The sequence below is a fragment of the Hyperolius riggenbachi genome, chromosome 7, assembly GCF_040937935.1.
Source record: "Hyperolius riggenbachi isolate aHypRig1 chromosome 7, aHypRig1.pri, whole genome shotgun sequence".
Taxonomy (NCBI): domain Eukaryota; kingdom Metazoa; phylum Chordata; class Amphibia; order Anura; family Hyperoliidae; genus Hyperolius; species Hyperolius riggenbachi.
Window position 1 is genome coordinate 66,207,743 of NC_090652.1, and position 19,478 is coordinate 66,227,220.

Here is a 19,478-nt window from a genome sequence, read left to right on the forward strand (position 1 = left end):
ATACATTTACTGTAATACTGCTGATAATAGAATATGTCCCATTGTTAAACTCTTATACTGATATTGCCAAACAGACAGGGTCGGATTTACCATAAGGCACTGTAGGCATGAGCCTACAGTCTCCTGATGATGGAAAGGCAGCTCCCTCCCAAAGTTCCTCCCTCCTGCCTCACCTATGAGGTGTCCTGAGCGGAGTGTAAATGAGAGGTTACTCACCCAGATCTCGGCATTCCACTCACCAGATCTCACTAACTAGCTCTTCCTTCAGTCGGGGGCACCTTCAACTACCTAATACTGATGATAGCTCTGGCTACCTAATACTAAAGGGCACCTGTAGCTAGCTATGAGCGGCAAGGGAAGTAAGGGAGAATTGACAGCTAGAGATGGCCTGAACCTCCGATTTTTGGTTCGTAAACTTCCGCAAAAGGTTTGGTTCGCGTGAACTTTCGCGAACCGCAACAGACTTCATTGGGGATGCGAACTTTGAAAACTAGAAACATTTATGCTGGCCACAAAAGTGATGGAAAAGATGTTTAAAGGAGTCTAACACCTGGAGGGGGGCATGGCGGAGTGGGATAGATGCAAAAAGTCCCAGGGAAAAATCTGGATTTGACGCAAAGCAGCGTTTTAAGGGCAGAAATCACATTGAATGCTAAATTGCAGGCCTAAAGTGCTTTCAAACATCTTGCATGTGCATACATCAATCAGGGAGTGTAATCAGAGTACTGCTTCACACTGACACACCAAACTCACTGTGTAACGCACCGCAAACAGCTGTTTGTGTAGTGACGGCTGTGCTGGACTGGTGCACACCATGGTGATAGCGATTTTCAAGCCCATATGGTTGCCGGGCTGTGGTAGCTCAATGATAGAACAACAGTGACTGTCCAGTTGATCAAATTTGGTCTGTCCACAATGAAGCAACAAACTTATTATCTTCTTGTATGTAGGTAGGCATAGGTAGGTGCCACCAGTATAGGTAGATAGGCATAGGTAGGAGTCCCAGTATAGGTAGGTAGGCATAGGCATAGGTAGTTGTCCCAGTATAGGTAGATAGGCATAGGTAGATGCCCCGGTAGTTAGCTAGGCATAGGTAGGAGTCCCAGTATAGGTAGTCAGGCATAGGTAGGTGTCCCATTATAGGTAGATAGGCAAAGATAGGTGCCCCAGTATAGGTAGATAGGCATAGGTAGGTTCCCCAGTAGTTAGCTAGGCATAGGTATGAGTCCCAGTATAGGTAAGTAGGTGTCAGACTATATGTAGATAGGCATAGGCAGGTGCCCCAGTAGTTAGATAGGCATAGGTAGGAATCCCAGTATAGGTAGGTAGGCATAGTTAGGAGTCCCAGTATAGGTAGGTAGGCATAGGTAGGTATCCCAGTATAGGTAGATAGGCATAGATAGGTGCACCAGTAGTTAGCTTGGCATAGGTAGGAGTCCCAGTATAGATAGGTAGGCATAGGTAGGTGCCCTAGTATAGATAGGTAGGCATAGGAAGGTGCCCTAGTATAGGTAGGTAGGCATCGGTAGGTGTCCCTGTATAGGTAAGTAGGTGCCCTAGTAGTTAGGTAGGCATAGGTAGGAGACCCAGTATAGGTAGGTAGGCATAGATAGGTGCCCCAGTAGTTAGCTAGGCATAGGTAGGAGTCCCAGTATAGATAGGTAGGCATAGGTAGGTGCCCTAGTATAGATAGGTAGGCATAGGTATGAGTTCCAGTATAGGTAAGTAGGTGTCAGACTATATGTAGATAGGCATAGGCAGGTGCCCCAGTAGTTAGATAGGCATAGGTAGGAATCCCAGTATAGGTAGGTAGGCATAGTTAGGAGTCCCAGTATAGGTAGGTAGGCATAGGTAGGTATCCCAGTATAGGTAGATAGGCATAGATAGGTGCACCAGTAGTTAGCTTGGCATAGGTAGGAGTCCCAGTAAAGATAGGTAGGCAAAGGTAGGTGCCCTAGTATAGATAGGTAGGCATAGGAAGGTGCCCTAGTATAGGTAGGTAGGCATCGGTAGGTGTCCCTGTATAGGTAAGTAGGTGCCCTAGTAGTTAGGTAGGCATAGGTAGGAGACCCAGTATAGGTAGGTAGGCATAGATAGGTGCCCCAGTAGTTAGCTAGGCATAGGTAGGAGTCCCAGTATAGATAGGTAGGCATAGGTAGGTGCCCTAGTATAGATAGGTAGGCATAGGAAGGTGCCCTAGTATAGGTAGGTAGGCATCGGTAGGTGTCCCTGTAAAGGTAAGTAGGTGCCCCAGTAGTTAGGTAGGCATAGGTAGGAGACCCAGTATAGGTAGGTAGGCATAGGTAGGTGCCCTAGTATAGGTAGGTGTCTCCGTATAGGTAAGTAGGTGTCCCAGTAGTTTTCATAGGCATAGGTAGGTGTCCCAGTATAGATAGTTAGGCAGGGCCTGGCTGGCACAGTAATAGCAATTACCAAGGTCTAGCTGCAACAGATAGGGCTGTATAATGCAGTGTCAGTGGGCAACACAAAAAAAATACACATCAGGAGAACATTAGCTCTCAAAAGAGCTGTTGTGGGGTGCTATTTTAGCAATAACAATCAGCCAGCAAGCTAACAAGCCTACAAGAGCCTAACTAATCTTTCACTGTGAGAGTCTTCCAGCAGCTGTCCCTTCACTAATTACTTCAGGTACATGAGTGAGTGTAATGGCCAGCGCTGCCTGCCTTTATTAAGAGAGGAGTGGCTCCAGGAGAGAGTGTAGCCTAATTGGCTACAATGTGCCTGCTGACTGTGATGTAGAGGGTCAAAGTTGACCCTAATGGAGCACCATGGGGCGAACCGAACTTCCGAAAAAGTTTGCGTTCCCTGGCGAACGTGAACCACCGGAAGTTCGCCTGGAATCATTCGCCGGCGAACCTTTCGGGCCATCTCTAGTGACAGCTGGGCCAGCCAGCACACTTGCAGTGGGGTTCAGTTAGGCAGGCGTTTGTAGGTTCATGGAGGGTGAAGTCTAGGTTGCCAGGACATCTGTGCCTATAGGCTCCTGTGATGTAAAGTCCGGCCTGCAAACAGTAATAGTAACCTGACTATGGTTCATTGCAACTTTTATATGTTGGCACAGACCTTCTGGCACCTCATTCTACATTTCGATTAAAACAAGAGGGTTCAGGGCTGAGGTAGTTCTGATGCTCTTCTTTGTTGAAGTTGGTAAAGAAGATTTATGTTTGGATAAACATTGTGTGTTACAGAGGGGACCTCCTTGGCTGTATTGATGGATGAATATTTCACCAATTGGAATTTTTCCTACTATCTTAACCCAATTCTGAATATCCTCTCAGCAAGATTCCCCTGTGTCACCCGGCGGTATGCATCCGTCATTCTGGATTACACAGGTAAATTGTCTAATAAACTCTATAGCGGGAGTACCAAAGTCATTGTCACCTCAAAATCTACATTTTTCTTTATTTGAAATTGACATAAACATTTTTTTCTAGATTAAGAATTTTCTTGAAAATGTGTTGGTACCCAGTCCTGCTGTCTTTGAAGCATTCAGCGCAATTTTTCATTCTCATGCAGCAATCACAGTTTAGTTAAGGTGGTGCATCACAGCCTGATGCCCGTTTCGTGGCCCAAGCAAGATGCTGCTTCTTCAGAGGCTAAAATCTTACCATTTAACTACCAGCGGTCTCTGCCCCCTTAAGGACCAGAGGCTGCTGGTACAAGAAATGGTGAAATGGCGAAACAGGTATCGACAAATCGCTGCACTTACCCACCGCAATCGCCATCCACACCGCATGCCGGGACCTCAGCCACCCACTCTGCCGTCTCTATGATGGCAGGTCCTGTGAGACGGTCATGAGCCGCTGTCTTTGGCTCCTGACCCTGCCTATCAATGTTAGCCAATGGGAGCTGATTACGTTGATAGACAGGGTCAGGGGTCAATGAAATTGGCTCCTGACCTGCTCACAGGGCTCTGCCGTTATAGAGGCGGCAGAGCGAGTGAAGTTTGTGTGGAAGCCACTCCACTTCTTAACTGACCATGTTGGCCCAGGCATTGATAGTACTGTTATCGACGGGCATAATATAATATTGTAATCAAAAGCATTGTTAATACTGGAATTGGCATGACAGACATCAGTAATACTGATGTAGGCTGGAATCAATAATATAGTTATCAGCAAATATATGATCAACATAATCATCATCAACATCATCATCATCAGGATATAGTATTGATATAGGCAGGAATCAACAATACTGTTATAGCCAGATATCAATAATGTTGCTATTGCAGGCATACCTAATACCGTAATCAGCAAACATCAATAATATGATTATCATAAGAAATTGATAATAATATTGTTATCAGTAGCCATTGTTAATCTTGTTCTAATAGGCATACTTTGTAGCCACACCCACATTTAACTCTACCTATAAAGCACGGTGGAGTAGTCCATACTTAACCACTCCTACTTTTTCCACTCCCAGGCCCAGGCCAAATATAACAAAAGAGTACCCTTACCTTTATATACTTTCAGATGCAAATGAAACAGCCACCACTGACAAGCTCCTTTTCCTACAAAGTGTAAACAGAAGCTGGGACAACACTTACTATGAACATGCAATACAATGTAATCAGTCCCTCCTGTATGGACTGAAGCGGGCTCTGAAAATCTCACCAGAGGAATCTGTCATTATGGTGGTGACCACTGGATCCATGGTAGATTACAATAACTCTCAGCTATTGTCAGAGGTCTACACTTTGCTGAGGAACAAGAGGTCCCAAGTAAGAAAAATTCTATTACATGAAATCATATGAATTGGACATGTAGCTGATGTGTATGAGAACCTGTGTTTCTTTTGTCAGGTCTACTTTCTCTGGGTCCCAGGTTACTGTACTCTGAGCCCTAACCAGCAAGACATAGCAAGAAATATTTCAGATCTTAGCTTTGGAGACATCATTAAACTTGAGGATTCTCAGAACACGGGGGTATGCAACGGCATTTGTAAAATATGTATTTTATATGTAATATGTATTGGTTAGATAATTCAAGACAGCGCACAGAGCTGGATTTCAGGTCTGAGGCATGCTAGGATCACTCAGTAGAGGCCAAAGAAGGGGTGCTCATTTGGATTGCTCAGAATTCAAATTTCCACATTCGGAATCGGAATTTGGAAATCGGAATACCGGGGGAAATCCGATTTACCATAACTCGGTAATTTTAGCCCAATCACAGAACTCAGAATCATTGGATCAATCAGAGAATGCGGAATGTTTCCACAGAAATCAGAATACTGCAGTAATTTTAGACCAATCACAAGATTCCGTTTTTTCAATTTCTGATTTTCTGATTTCAGGGGTTTTTATTGGTATTTTTTTGCATTCTCTGATGAAAAAAATGACAAATAAAATACTCCTTGCAAAAGGGAAAAACAGAAATCGGAAAAATGGAGAATCTGTAAACCGGTAATCATAATTTAGCATTGGCAGAAATCGGATTTACTGCAGAATCTTAAATGGGCATTTTTGACCATCTCTAGAAGAGACTAGCCTGGATTTGAAACATAACCAGTTCAGCCTACTGGACGAGGATGTTCGTCCAGATAGGCTCTGCTTCGTGGTGCGCATGATCTGGCGCGCTCCTGCCGCCTGCCGCTAGTCCTCCAATCAGTGAATTGGAATATAATTCCCATTCACCAATCTAAGTCTTCCGCAGAAAAAACGACGATCTCTCATCAGAGACCGCCATCTTTCTGCCACAAAAAGAAAAAATTCCCGTCCTCTTTCTAGTTCTTTGATTGCGAGATCGTTCGCATCCAGGACTTTTTTGACTGTGGCCATCTTGTGGCTAAATAGTAAACTACACCCACATACATTTTTTATTAAACAATTAGATTATTTTACATTTAAAATTAGCTGTTTCCCTGCCACACCAAAAGTTACACAAATCCATTTTTTAATAAAAAAATAATACAAAAATTACAATTAAAAAAAACAAAAACAACATAAATAGTTACCTAAGAGTCTGCAACTTTTTAAATATGCATGCCATAAGAATATTTTATTATATTATTTTAAATTATAAGCTTGTAAATAGTGATGGACTCAAATTGAAAAAATGCACCTTTATTTCTAAATAAAATATTGGCGCCATAAATTGTGATAGGGACATCATTTAAATGGTGTAATAACCAGGATAAATGGGCAAAAAAATACATGCGTTTTAATTACTGTAGCGTATATTAATTTCAAACTATAATGGCCAAAAACTGAGAAATATTTTTTTTTTCATTTCTTTCTTAATCTTCCTGTTAAAATGGATTTAGAAAAAAATAATTCTTAGCAAAACATTATCTAAGGCGATATTAAAACACACAGTAAGGCCTTTTTCAAATTGAAAGCTGTATCGTGCATTATGGATGATCGTGTACAGTTTCTCGGGCTGCATCTGAGAGGGTTAATTTACCTGTATGACTGCCTCTTTCTGTGCGTTCAATGCTGCACTCTATCCTCCCAACACCCAACACTTTCTTCCATCACAGCCAGAGCTTCAGATATAATGTGTTTGTATCACATACTTAATACATATTGTTCATCTGTTTATGCTATATACATTAATAATGACAATAATTAATCAGAGACACTAATAGTTCTTAAAGGGGAACTGAAGAGAGAGGTATATGGAGGCTGTCATGTTTATTTCCTTTTAGACAATACCAGTTGCCTGGCAGCCCTGCTGATCCTCTGCCTCTATTACTATTAGCCATAGCCCCTGAACAAGCATGCAGCAGATCAGGTGTTTCAGTGGTTCAGACTTATAAGTCTGATCTGACAAGACTAGCTGCATGCTTGTTTCTGGTTTTAATCAGATACTACTGCAGAGAAATAGACCAGCAGGGCTGCCAGGCAACTGGTATTGATTAAAAGGAAATAAACATGACAGCCTCCATATACCTCTCTCTTCAGTTCCCCTTTAAGGGACTTAAGAGAACCTAAAAGCCCTCTTTCTGGAAGTAAGGCTCCTTTTACGAAAAGTAACAGAACATTTAGGTTCTTTGTATTCCTTTACAAAACTCCTAATGGTTCTGGTTCACCATGATCTAACTGGGTACACTATAAAAGTTTGAATTAGTTACACTATAAAAGTTTGAATTACCCAAGTTCTGCCCATAGAGCTTAATTAATTCATAGTTTTCACTGACAAAGGTAGGCCAAACTAGCCATAAACAGCTGTCTGCAGGTTAGACTATTATTACTCTGTAAATGTAACCACTTGAATTTAACCACCATATTTTACAATTCAGCACTTCACAACTTAAACAAAACAATGGTTTATTGCTTGGTCATACAACTTAGCACCCAAATTAATTTTACCTCCTTTTCTTCTCACAAATAGAGCTTTCCGTTGGTGCCATCTGATTGCTGCTGCTATTAGTTTTTTATTATTAATAAAAAAAGACTGGTATTTTTACATTTTCAACCCCCCCTCCCTGCTTCCTCCCCCCCCTCCATTGGCTCTACACTACATTACATACACTATACTACACATACATAGTAATATGTCTATGGCAGGGATTAGATTGTGATCCCTTCCGAGGGAAAGTTAAGTGACAAGGCTTTCCTTTGTACAGCAGCAGTGCTGCCCAAGATGTCAGTGCTATATACATATTATTTTATATAAAAATAAAGATCACAGCCTACCAGCACTGATAAGCTGCTGGCAGGCTGATCATTCTGTGTGTGAGCTCCCGTGTAATCTGTTTCCATGTGACACCATATGGTGTGATGGAGGAACAACAGAGCTCCTCTGCGCCCACCAATTGGCATTAGGCGGTCAAAGAGAGGTTAAAGGCTAGAGGCTGTAAATGGTTTTTCAGGAAAATAAAGCAATGACTTGCAATGACTTTTTTGTTTTAAAACTAAAGCAGCGTTCAAAGTAAAAGGATTTATACTTACCTGGGGTTTCCTTCAGCCCCTGAAGTCCACTAGCTCCCTCTCCATCCTCCCAATCCTCTCCATGCTTCAACTCTAGAACAGTTTGTTCAGAAAGTAAAAGTGCTTGAATAGAATGCTCCCAGCAACAGGAGGACCTGCAACCCGGCTGGATTGTGGACTGTACAGTGGAAGAACAGAAAGCAACCAGACCAATACAGAGGGAGGTAACAGAGCACAGAGGGCTGGTGGAAGCCCTAGGTAAGTATAAATCCATTTATTATGAATGTTTTAGGTTTCCTTTAAAAAGGCAAATATTTATTTAGCACAGTGATAAAAAAAATGTTTTCTTCTATAAGCATTTAGTTTACAATGAGTTTTGTATTTTTTTAAGCTTCCTTTTAAAAAGGTGTATGTTAGTTGATGCTTTATATGTTTGTTTGTTTGTTTGTTTGTTTTTTCTTTTACTTTTTTTCCTTTTACAGAAAATAATTTATACTTTAACAAAACAATTGATTTATTCTGCCTCTCTCTTATTTAGCAGTTAATGAGAACTCTGGAATTACTTTTGGCTAAACCTCTTAATTCCTCCATGCGTATCCTGGACATGAATGTAAAAATCACTGAAAGCTACATGCAGAAATTTAATGTCTCGGCTTCGTTAACATATCTATTGGTTATAAGGGATGAAAGATTCACTCTTAATTTGACTGATCCGAGAGGTAAGCACAACACTACTGAAACAACTCTTAAACCTCATATAGATATTGCTCAAATTCTAAACATAGTATTTGAAAATTAAAAGTAAAGGCATTGCTACAGTACCCACTGTCGAACAGCACGTGTCATAACTTTGTCACCTTAACCAGTTAAGGATAATGTATGGTATTAAAATGTCATGTTAGAGCCTGTTAATGGCAATATGCTGTTTTAATACATCGCACATTCCCGCCGCCGCTCCACACGTGTCCGCACCGCTCCCGCCACCACTTCCATCGGGATTCCGTGTTAAGTGATTGGGGGAGAGGAGCGAGCAGTCCTCTACCCATTCGCAATGCCTGGAATGAATGAACGTGACCGCGAACAGCGGCCGCATCCATTCATAAAACAGGAAGCCGTCACAGTGTAACAAAATGTAAAAAAAAAAGTGAACACTTCCTATAACTATTCACTAGCGCCATCTTGTGGCCAAAAAGTATATTACACATACAGGCACATACATACAGTACATCCACAATAATAATGAAATGAATAAGTTACACTTCCAACGCAAAAAAAAAAAAAAAAAACCTTGTAAAAAAAAAACAGTTAAAAAAAACAAAAAACATAAATAGTTGCCTTAGGGATTCAGCTTTTTTAATCTATATTTTCAGAGGGAAAATTACTTTTACTTTACTACATAGGGGCTTGTAATTGTGGACCGGACAAAAAGAAAAAAAACTGAAAAATAACACCTATATTTCAAAATAATATATTGTCACCATACATTGTGATAGGGACATAATTTAATAATCGGGACAACTGGGCAAATAAAATGTGTCAGTTTTATCCAAAGGAGAACGTTTAATTTTAAAACTATAATGCTGAAAACTGAGAAATAATGATTTTTTCCATTATTTTTGTATTCCCATTAAAATGCATTTAGAATAAAAAAAAATCTTAGCAAAATGTACTACCCACAGAAAGCCTAATTGGTGGCAAAAAAACCAAGGTATAGATCATTTTATTGTGATAAGTAGTAATAAAGTTATTAGGGAATAAAAGGGAGGAGCACTGACAGGTAAAAATTGCTCTGGTCCTTTAGGTCAAAAAAACCCTTGGGGTAAACTGATTAAACAATGAGCTGAATCAGGCAGGATTAGGGTGTGGCTGGGTGGGGCCTAAACATCAACAAAAAACCCAAAGTGACAACATTAAAAAAAAATATAGAAATAGTTACCTTAGGTTATAATGCTGTTATTTTTGCAAATAAGAGCTTGTAATTATAGATATAGTATACAGAAACACAAAATGGAAAAAATGCACCTTTAAATTCCCAATAACATATTATTGCCATTTATTGTACTGTGGCATAATATTGTAATAATCAGAACAGATGGACAAATACAATATGTGGGTTTTATCTACAATATAAATATTTATTTTTTAAACTACATTGGCTGAAAACTGAGAAATACAGATTTTGTTCCAATTTGTTTCTTCTTATTCCCTGTAAAGTGCATATAAAATAAAAATAATTCTTAACAAAAAGTACCACCCAAAGGAAGCCTAATTTATAGAGAAAATAAACAATATATAGATCATTTCAGTGAGATAAGTAGTAATAAAGTTATTGGCGAATGAATGGGAGGAGCATGATGTAAACATTGCTGTATTTTTAAGGGGAAGTAACCTGTGGTAGGGAGGTGGTTAAAAGCCTGAGAATAAATATTTTTACCCATGTAATGCTTATCGTCACTCCTTGTTTTAATGAGTCCCCATCAAATGTTGCTACAGATGAAAAAAATTCCATGTATTAATCTCTTTCTAGTACTCTTTGGGTAGTCAAAGGCTCTTACATCCTGTGCCACCATGTACAAGCATACACAGGCATAGGCATGAATTCTTTCTTGGCCATAACAGAGCACGTGCCACAAATCATGACTCATTTAAGACAAATTTGGATTGAGGGACTTGATGAGTATCATGAGAAGTTAATATCCTGTACAATTGTGTTAGATTAGATTGTTAGGATTGTAGCGGAGAGAGAATATACAGATGCCAAGAAAAAAAAAAGCTTAACCCTACGAAATGTTGACAATTTACCAAAATTCATATGAAAAGGCTTTATTAGCAGAAAAAAATCCAAAAGATTGAATACCTATGTGGCTATAAACATTTTGCTTGGGAAGGACAGTATTACAGAGATGTATGTGTTTAACATATGTATGTATATGGATGTGACATTGATTGTACATTTTTTCTTCTTCTTTTTTTTTTAGGAAGCACAATTTTGTTTGAGAAGAATCCTCTCTATGATGACAATAGAAGTCCCTACAATAATGACCAAGAAAATCCCAACATGTATAACTATGAAAACTCCCCAAATGATGACCACAAGCCCCCCAACAATTATGACCAAGAAAAAAAACCCAACAATTATAACCAAGAAAAAAAAACCAACAATTATAACCAAGAAAAAAAACCCAACAATTATAACCAAGAAAAATATCCTAATAATTATAACCAAGAAAAACATCCTGACAATAATAACCAAGAAAGTCCCTACAATAATGATCAGGAAACTCCGCATAGGAATCCACACAGTTATGAATCTGACCACAATGATTTTTTTGAAATTCCCTTTAACAATTATGATTCTGATAGTATAAGATCCCATTTAGTGAAGAGTCCAGTTGCTGGAACCTGGGTCCTTAATATCCTGGGTGATGGACCACTGACTGTTAAAATATTAGGATTTACTGGTAAGCTGGATTCTACAACCTTCCAATTACTGTAAATGTTCAGCTGTAATTTTCTCTGAAAGGTTTCAGGCAGAGTTCTCAACCCATCTCTGGAAGTGACAATATATTCCTAAGAAATTTCAGTAAAAACTCTTAGCTACTTAAAAGAACATTTCAAAGCATTCTCAAAAATTCCCTGTGTGTAAAGTGTAAAAATGTTTATTTTAACTGCAGAGCAGTATAAGCATGCTTATCTCTGGTTTTCGGAAACTGTAATCATTGCCGTTCCTACATGTGTCTTCACTCTGTTGAATAGACACATCACCCTGGTAAAAACTAAGTAACTTCATCAGAGGTGGGGGAAGAGTGAAGTCACAGAGGGCTATATCCTATTAAAGGTGACAAATAGCTTGCTACTCATCACCTTGCCACTGCACGAGGATAACCTGCAAATCCTATTGCTGGTTTCCTTCATGCAATGGCTGATCGTTAGGGAGCATTACTCATGTGAAAGCCTGAGCAATGCTCCCATATTATGGGCAATGGTGAGTAAGGCTTTTACGCTGTGGTGCTGTCCTTCAGCACCACGGCACTGCACCCTCGCTCCCCTGGGGATGTGCACGCACCCACCAAACATCAACTGCACCTCGGGGTCTCCTTCAATAAGGAGACCCCAGAGCTCCCTGTTGGGCCATGCACACATCCCCAAAGCCCCCCACAGCTGCACCGGTCACCCCTGATTAATTTACATTCTGCTGCTAAATTCCTGCCGCCTCTCACCGCAAGTCCCGATGCTGTAATTACAGTGTACCTCTCTCTTTTAATACTGTCTATCAGAGCCCTGATAAAGCATTTTTGAAGCTCCCACTGGGGCTCCCCATTGGTCCACTGTCTGGACCAATGAAAATGGTCACCTGAGGGCCACTGCACATGTGCAGCATGCCTCCTTGATCACGCTCCTGTCGCTGGGAGCATTTTGTGAATATGCAGTAGCAATTTTCCCTTATTGCGCAAGTGCAGCATGCTCTTGGCTGCTGCAGCATGATGGAGGAGGTGCACAGCATGGGGCTGTGCATGCAGCTTTCAGAGGGGCAGAGCGACTGAATGGAGCAGCACAAAATGACAGCAAGGAACCCGAACAGCTACAGAGGCTAGAAGGTAAGTGTACAGGGAACCCAGGTATGTTAAACTGGCCAGAATTCTTTCACTCTAGGTTCCCTTTAAGAACAGTATTTGCATAGCAATAGTATATTCTCAAGAGCAGAATCTAATTTTCTTTTTTTATCTTTTGCAGAAATGAACACACCAGGTAAGCTGTATAAGTATAGGTATGGTGGTTAGCATCGTTTTACATTTACAGAGCCATTTCCACAGTGACTGACAAATACATTCCCTGCACAATGCTTACACATGGTATGGTGGCTATACTCTAAATAAAATAGAGTACGTAAAAAAGATTATATAATCATTCGACCATAGAGGCAAACGCTTTAATAAATCCTTTGTTTCTGAGCAGCATGTAAAAGTAGGATGAGCAGCATGTAAAAGTAGGATGAGCAGCATGTAAAATTAGCAAAATCCAGTTCACAGTAAATGTTGCTGATTTGCTTAAAGTGGACCTAAACGGTGGCTATACATCAGGCAACTTAACGGCCGATCGACCCTCCGATTTGATTATTATAATCAGAATTGGATGACAATCAGTGCCACCAAGTGCATGTCCGACCTGAGCCGAAATTGGTCACATTAGTCGATTGGACATGCTGCAAGATGTAAGGCGAACTTGCTCGCTCAGGAGCGTGACGGTAACGGTGATCGATATTGGGATGAGCAACGAATGCAATGAAACCCCCAGCACTGTCTCCCTTAATGTTTAATTCCCCTCAGGGCCCAGTACATTATCTGTCTGCATCCTCAGCTTGCTCTGGGCTTCCTCCGCTGTGCATACATGTGCACCATGTGGTTGCCTAGTAACGTGGGCGCGTGTGTGACATCTGATGTCACACATGCACCCTTACTAGGCAACCACGTGGAATGCGCATGTATGGACAGGGGAGGAAGCCTGGAGCAAGCTGAGGCTGCAGACAGGTAATGCATCGCTTGCACTGGGTCCCGAGGGGTACATTAAACATTAAGGCGGACATCGTTGTGGTGGTGAGGCGGTCGGAAGTGGAGTCACAAGGCCAATTCCTGATCAATTTCAGCATTAAATTGATCGGGAATCAGCCTACGGTGTATAGGCAGCCGACAGATCTCACTAATCAGATTCTATTAGAGAGAATTTTGTCTCTTGGTCGAATCTGCCCATCATCACTAGATGTATGGGTATTTACAGTGTAAGCAGGAAGGAAGCAGTGTGGCTGCTTTGGTATGTAGGGATGCTCAAATCCAAATCCAGGAGAAACCCGGATAGTTTCTAAACCTGTACGAGGTGGGCGGGGGGGGGTCAAGCTTACCTGTCTGACGTCTTCTTCGTCCGTCACTGTCACCTCCCACGATGCGGTCCACATGTATCACGTGACTACAAACACTTCCTCCCCACCCACCCCACTGGTTTACTGGGAAATATCCAGATAGCAACTATCCGGGTTTCTCCCGAATTCGGATTTGAGCATCCCTATTGGTATGTGCCATTGTGTGTCATTATTAGCACTGTACAAAGCACTACACTCCTTTCCCTTTTTGTCTTTGGCTCAATAGCATACAACATACCTGGGCTGATCAAAGACTTACTCTTATTAATATATTATTACATGTTCTCCTATTACACTATCTCTTAAAAACCTTTGCAATAGTAGAAAACTGCCATGGCAGTTTTTTAGGAGGGGGCATGGCTAAGCAAGAAAACATGTATTTTCTGGCACAAAAGGAAAGTCTTTAAATATTTATTCATGCTACTCTATCATAACTTCTGCAGACTGTGCTGATAGTGTGGAATTTATTTTTAACCACTTAAGGACCGAACCCCCCCCTACCCCCCAGTGACCAGGCCCTTTTTTTACCAAATAGGCCACTGCAGCTTTAAGGCCTTGCTGCAGGGCCGCAAAACTCAGCACACAAGTGATTCCCCCCCCCCTTTTCTGCCCACCAACAGAGCTTTCTGTTGGTGGGCTGTGATTGCACCCAGGATGTTTATTTGGATTTTAATAAATATTTATATGTATACTTTTCAAATAAATTTCCCTATTTATTTCATTATTTTTATTTTACTTTCCTCCCACCCTCCCTACCCTGGCAGCCAATCAGCATGATCGTCTGTCATAGGCTTCAGCCTATGACAGTGGATCGCTTTTGTGTGTCTCATGGCCAGTGTCCCCTGTACAGCACTGTTGTAGATCGCAGCGCTGAACTGTTTAAATAGGTGGCAGTTTCGCTATCTAACAGTCTCCAAGCAGCGATCACAGAGCTCCGTCATCCAAGCGGGGATGCATGTGCACCGGCATACGCGATCTCCTGCAATTCCCTGCCCCAGGACTTTAGGCGGTCCTGGGGTTGCCGCCATGGCCACGCCCATCGGTGTGATGCGGTCAGCAAGTAGTTAAACTTTAGTTCTGCTTTAAGCCAAAATTGACTCAAGAATAAGGCCATAACTTGAAATAAGGGGATTTTTTTTAAGGTGTTGGCAATGACCTTTTTTTCAAATAAAATGGCATATTCCCAGGTATTCTTGCTAAGGAATTAGGTCATATAGAACATGCTCCTAGCAACCAATAGAAATTAGGATATCAGATGTATAGGAGGAGTTTCTATTTTCACTGTGACTGTAAGGAGAGAAAGAGAAGGGGAGAGAGAGATACAGGGAGGGTTCTATTCAATTCACAGGGTCAGTGAGTGTACATTAACAGTAGTTTTTTTTCACTTTCCTTGGTTGAACACACCACACAGCCAACAACAGCCAGTCACTGTTATACGTGATTAGTGATAAGCACACATTTTGCTTGTGAAATTCACATTTATGAAGTGAAATCATGATACAGCATTTCAAACTATTGCAAAATTAATTTTGTCCATAACTACAGTTACAATGTTAAATTGTGCAATGACTCTTAAAGGACAACTGAAGTGAGAGGTATATGGAGGCTGCCATGTTTATTTCCGCTTAAGCAATACCAGTTGCCTGGCTGTCCTGCTGATCCTTTGCCTATAATAGTTTTAGTTATAGACCCTGAACAAGCATGCAGCAGATCAGGTGTTTCTGACATTATTGTCACATCTGACAGAATTATATACAAGCTTGTTTCTGGTGTAATTCAGACACTACTGCAGCCAAAAAGATTAGCCAGACTGCCAGGCAACTGGTATTGTTTAAAAAGAAATCAATGAGGCAGCCTACATACTCTTCTGACTTCAGATGTCCTTTCTTGAAAATGTGCTTTCTCATTCCCTTAGGCCGGTTTCACTCCAGAAACCAGCGTTTTGATTGGGGTGCGATCCCACAATTGCATTGCAACGCTAAAAACAGGCTTTATATTTACCTACTCTAATAATAACAAGCCTTCAAGTAATTCTTGGCAGCAAATCAAGTCTTAAGTGAGGCTCTTTCGCGTTCACTTCCTGTGGCAGAAATATGCATTGCAAGCAAGCAGGCCCGGATTTACATCACAGGAGCCTATAGGCACAGATGTCCTGCCATCCTAGACTTCCCCCTCTATGAACCTACAAACCCTGCCGAACTGCACCGCAAGTGTGCTGGCTGGCCCAGCTGTCACTTTTTGCTTACTTCCCTTGCCTGTCACTGTCATAGGTAGCTAGAGGTTTTCCTTAGCATGAGGTAGCCAGAGGTACCTACAGGATTAAGTAGCTAGTGGTGCTCCCAACTGAAGGGAGATCTCATCAGTGGAATGCAGAGAGCTGGGTGAATACCATCTCATTTATATTCTGCTCGGGACTCATAGGGAAAGAGGTAGGGAAACATTAGGGGAGGAAAGGGGGCCGCCTTTCTATTATGCCTACAGTGCCTTATGGTAAATCCGGCCCTGCAAGCAAGTGTATTGACAAAACTTGCTACCACGATTGCACACCACGTATGAACATGAAAAATTCTAAAATAACTGCGGCGCCCTTGACTTACATGACTTCTGGTGAAAGTACGTTATCATGGATGTCGGTCCATAACGTGCTCAAGCTTTTGCGCATTACTTTAGGGTTACCCTGTGGTTAAAAAAGGGTAACCCAACACAATGAATACGATGTGAAAGAGCCCTGAGAGCTCGTCTCCATTAGTGTTTCCCTTTACACAAATTTGGATGGGGAAACAGAGCCTATTGAAATCAATAAGCTGCCTTCAAATTTGCATGGAAGGAAAAAAGCAGACAGACGGCAGCAAAAAAAAAAAAAAAAAATAGGTTATCATTAGAGAGGAGGGTAGGAAAAGGTTAGATTTCTCAGTTAAAGTGGTATGAAACACAAGAAATACACTTTTGCTCTTAAACATTGAGTATAGCACAACATGAAAAGACTGATATTATGTCACTGAAAGGAATACAGTATGTACACTTCACTAAAGCTAAATGATAAGATTGCCTTTTACAAGAAACATTATCAGAGTGTATTGTAATGAATTAATTATTGTGCAAACAAAGTCAAGAAAGCTCTTTGCTTTCCACCTGGATACAGCAGAAGCTATTCTGTATTGTTTGCACAGAAAAGATTAAGATAATTTTAGTATGACAGCCTCAATCTTATCAGTCAGCTTTTGAATGAAGTAGAAGTGTCAGTAGTAACCCGGTCTTTAACTTGGAATCCATTTACTGCACTTGCCGCCATATAAGACGCTGCGGAATATAAGAGGGAAAAAAAACAAGTAAAAAATAAATATACTAAACCTGGTGCGTCCATAATTCAGGAGCATCTTGTACATGTCCCTCCCCTCACTTGGTTTCTTTCTGTGTCCTCGTGTGTCCTCCTGTTTCCCCTTCTGTCCTCAGGTGTCTCCAGGTGCCCACCCTTCTGTTCCTTGTGTATCCCTTTCTGTGCTCGCTCCATTCTAGTGTGTCTCTCTGCTCCACCCCCCTTCCCCCCGTCTCCGCTCCTGCTCCCCCTGTGAGTATATAGCGGCAGTGTTTTACCTAATCCATGGTGCCCGCAGGGATCACAGACCTCTTCCATTCCCCACTTCTCCATTAGTGACAGCTTCTGCTAATGAGGCGATCAGCACAAGCTGTTCACTAGGGGGGGCCACGCGGGAGGGAAAAGGTATGTGATTCCCGCGAGCGCCATTAATTAGGTAAGACACTGCTGCTATACACTCATGGGGGGGAGAAAGAGTGAAAGCAAGGGGTGCAAACCACACAGGGGGAGACTAGAACAGATGAAGAGCCAATGCAGGGTGGGTCAACGGTTCATGTCGGTGGGCGTATAAGGCGTAGGGACTTCGTCCCCCTATTTTCTGGGGAGAAAAATTGTGTCTTATATGGTGGAAAATACGGTGTATATTTGTTTGCTTTTAGTTTTCTGCTGTGTTTAATGCTTTAGACCATAGATGAGATTTGCATTTTATCCCACTTTAAGATTAACCCTCCTGGCGGTTTGCAAAAAAATCGCCAGGGGGCAGCAAATCTTTTTTTTTAAATTTTTTTTTTTTTTTTTCATGTAGCGAGACAAAGTCTCGCTACATGATAGCCGCTGCTCAGCGGCATCCCCCCAGCCCCTCCGATCGCCGCCGGCGATCGGAGATCCGGAGATCCCGTTGAAAGAACGGGATCTCCTGGAGGGCTTCCCCCGTCGCCATGGCGACGGGCGGGATGACGTCACCGACGTCATCGACGTCGTGACGTCAGAGGGGACTCCGATCTGCCCCATAGCGCTGCCTGGCACTGATTGGCCAGGCAGCGCACGGGGTCTGGGGGGGGGGGGGGCGGCCGCGGCGAGAGGAATTGCGGCGGATCGGCGGGTAGCGGCGGCGATCGGGCACTGCACGCAGCTAGCAAAGTGCTAGCTGCGTGCAGCAAAAAAAAAATTATGCAAATCGGCCCAGCGGGGCCTGAGCGGTGCCTTCCGGCGGCATAGCCCGAACTCAGTTCGGGCTTACCGCCAGGAAGGTTAAAAGACATTATGATGTACCACCTACATTTATAGAAGTAAGGTAGGAGTTTAGTTAATTTATGGTTGGGTAAATATCTCACATTTGACCTGTAGTATGGAGTCTGTACTCTGTCCCCATTGCCCTATAATTGATTTCATAGCTTAACTAACCATATATTTCTATTTCACAAATATAAAAATGCACAAACACAACAATGTATAACAACAAAAATGGAACAAATGATGTCAAAAATTCTTCTTTCCAGCAAAATGCTCAGATTCTGACTGTCACCCAAATGCTACATGCGGTGAGTTTGGTGGTTACCAGCAATGCACCTGTAAAGAAGGCTTTGCAGGAAATGGCTCGTACTGTGAAGATATAGATGAATGTCATGATCATTATACCAACAATTGTCACCCTCCTGCTATTTCTTGTATAAACGCAATTGGAACTTACAGCTGTGAATGTTTCATGGGATTTAAGTATGATGATGACTTTGGCTGTGTGGACATTGATGAGTGTGCCCATACCTTGCTTAATGACTGTCATCCTAGGGCCATATGTGCCAATCTTCATGGGTCTTACACCTGTACTTGTGCCTATGGATATTATGGGAATGGGACAATCTGCGAAGACAATGAATGTGAGCAAAGCGAGCCCTGTGAGTACACTGAAGACTGCTTTAAATATCCTGGATCCTATTCTTGCTTTGACCCTTGCTCCAACTATGCCACACTTGAGAACCCCTGGCGTAGTCCTTCCAATACTTATCAATATGGCAGTCTTTTTGACTGGTTTCATTCTGATGATGACCTGAGTGGCTGGTATCGATTTGAAGGAAGACACGATCAGAAGATTACTGAGCACTGTGTTCCCGCCTACAGCTGTGGAACCGAAAGCCCGATGTGGCTCAACGGCTCCCACCCTGCAGCCAGCGATGGTGTTGTTAGCCGCACCACCTGTGCTAGTGGGCATGAAAACTGCTGCCGTGAGTCTACAAATATATTTGTAAAAATGTGTCCTCAAGGCTTCTACGTGTATAAACTAGAAGGAACACAACACAACATGGGGTATTGTACAGGTAAGCTCCATTTTAAGTACCATGAACTATCTTCAT

General features: G+C 41.9%; 2 protein-coding genes across 2 annotated transcripts in view; both read left to right on the plus strand.

The window, feature by feature from the left end:
• Positions 1 to 11,393, plus strand: part of LOC137526036 (uncharacterized) — a 70,948-nt gene extending 59,555 nt beyond the window's left edge. The window contains exons 9-13 of the mRNA XM_068247248.1: positions 3,210 to 3,353; positions 4,500 to 4,747; positions 4,829 to 4,951; positions 8,436 to 8,616; positions 10,876 to 11,393. Of these exons, the coding sequence (XP_068103349.1) occupies positions 3,210 to 3,353; positions 4,500 to 4,747; positions 4,829 to 4,951; positions 8,436 to 8,616; positions 10,876 to 11,393 (1,214 nt within the window). The remainder of the gene's footprint in view (positions 1 to 3,209; positions 3,354 to 4,499; positions 4,748 to 4,828; positions 4,952 to 8,435; positions 8,617 to 10,875) is intronic.
• Positions 11,394 to 11,872: 479 nt separating this feature from the next.
• LOC137526038 (uromodulin-like) overlaps positions 11,873 to 19,478 on the plus strand; it is a 42,703-nt gene continuing 35,097 nt past the window's right edge. Inside the window, exons 1-3 of the mRNA XM_068247249.1 lie at positions 11,873 to 11,882; positions 12,632 to 12,646; positions 18,627 to 19,442. Coding sequence (XP_068103350.1) covers positions 11,873 to 11,882; positions 12,632 to 12,646; positions 18,627 to 19,442 — 841 coding nt within the window. The remainder of the gene's footprint in view (positions 11,883 to 12,631; positions 12,647 to 18,626; positions 19,443 to 19,478) is intronic.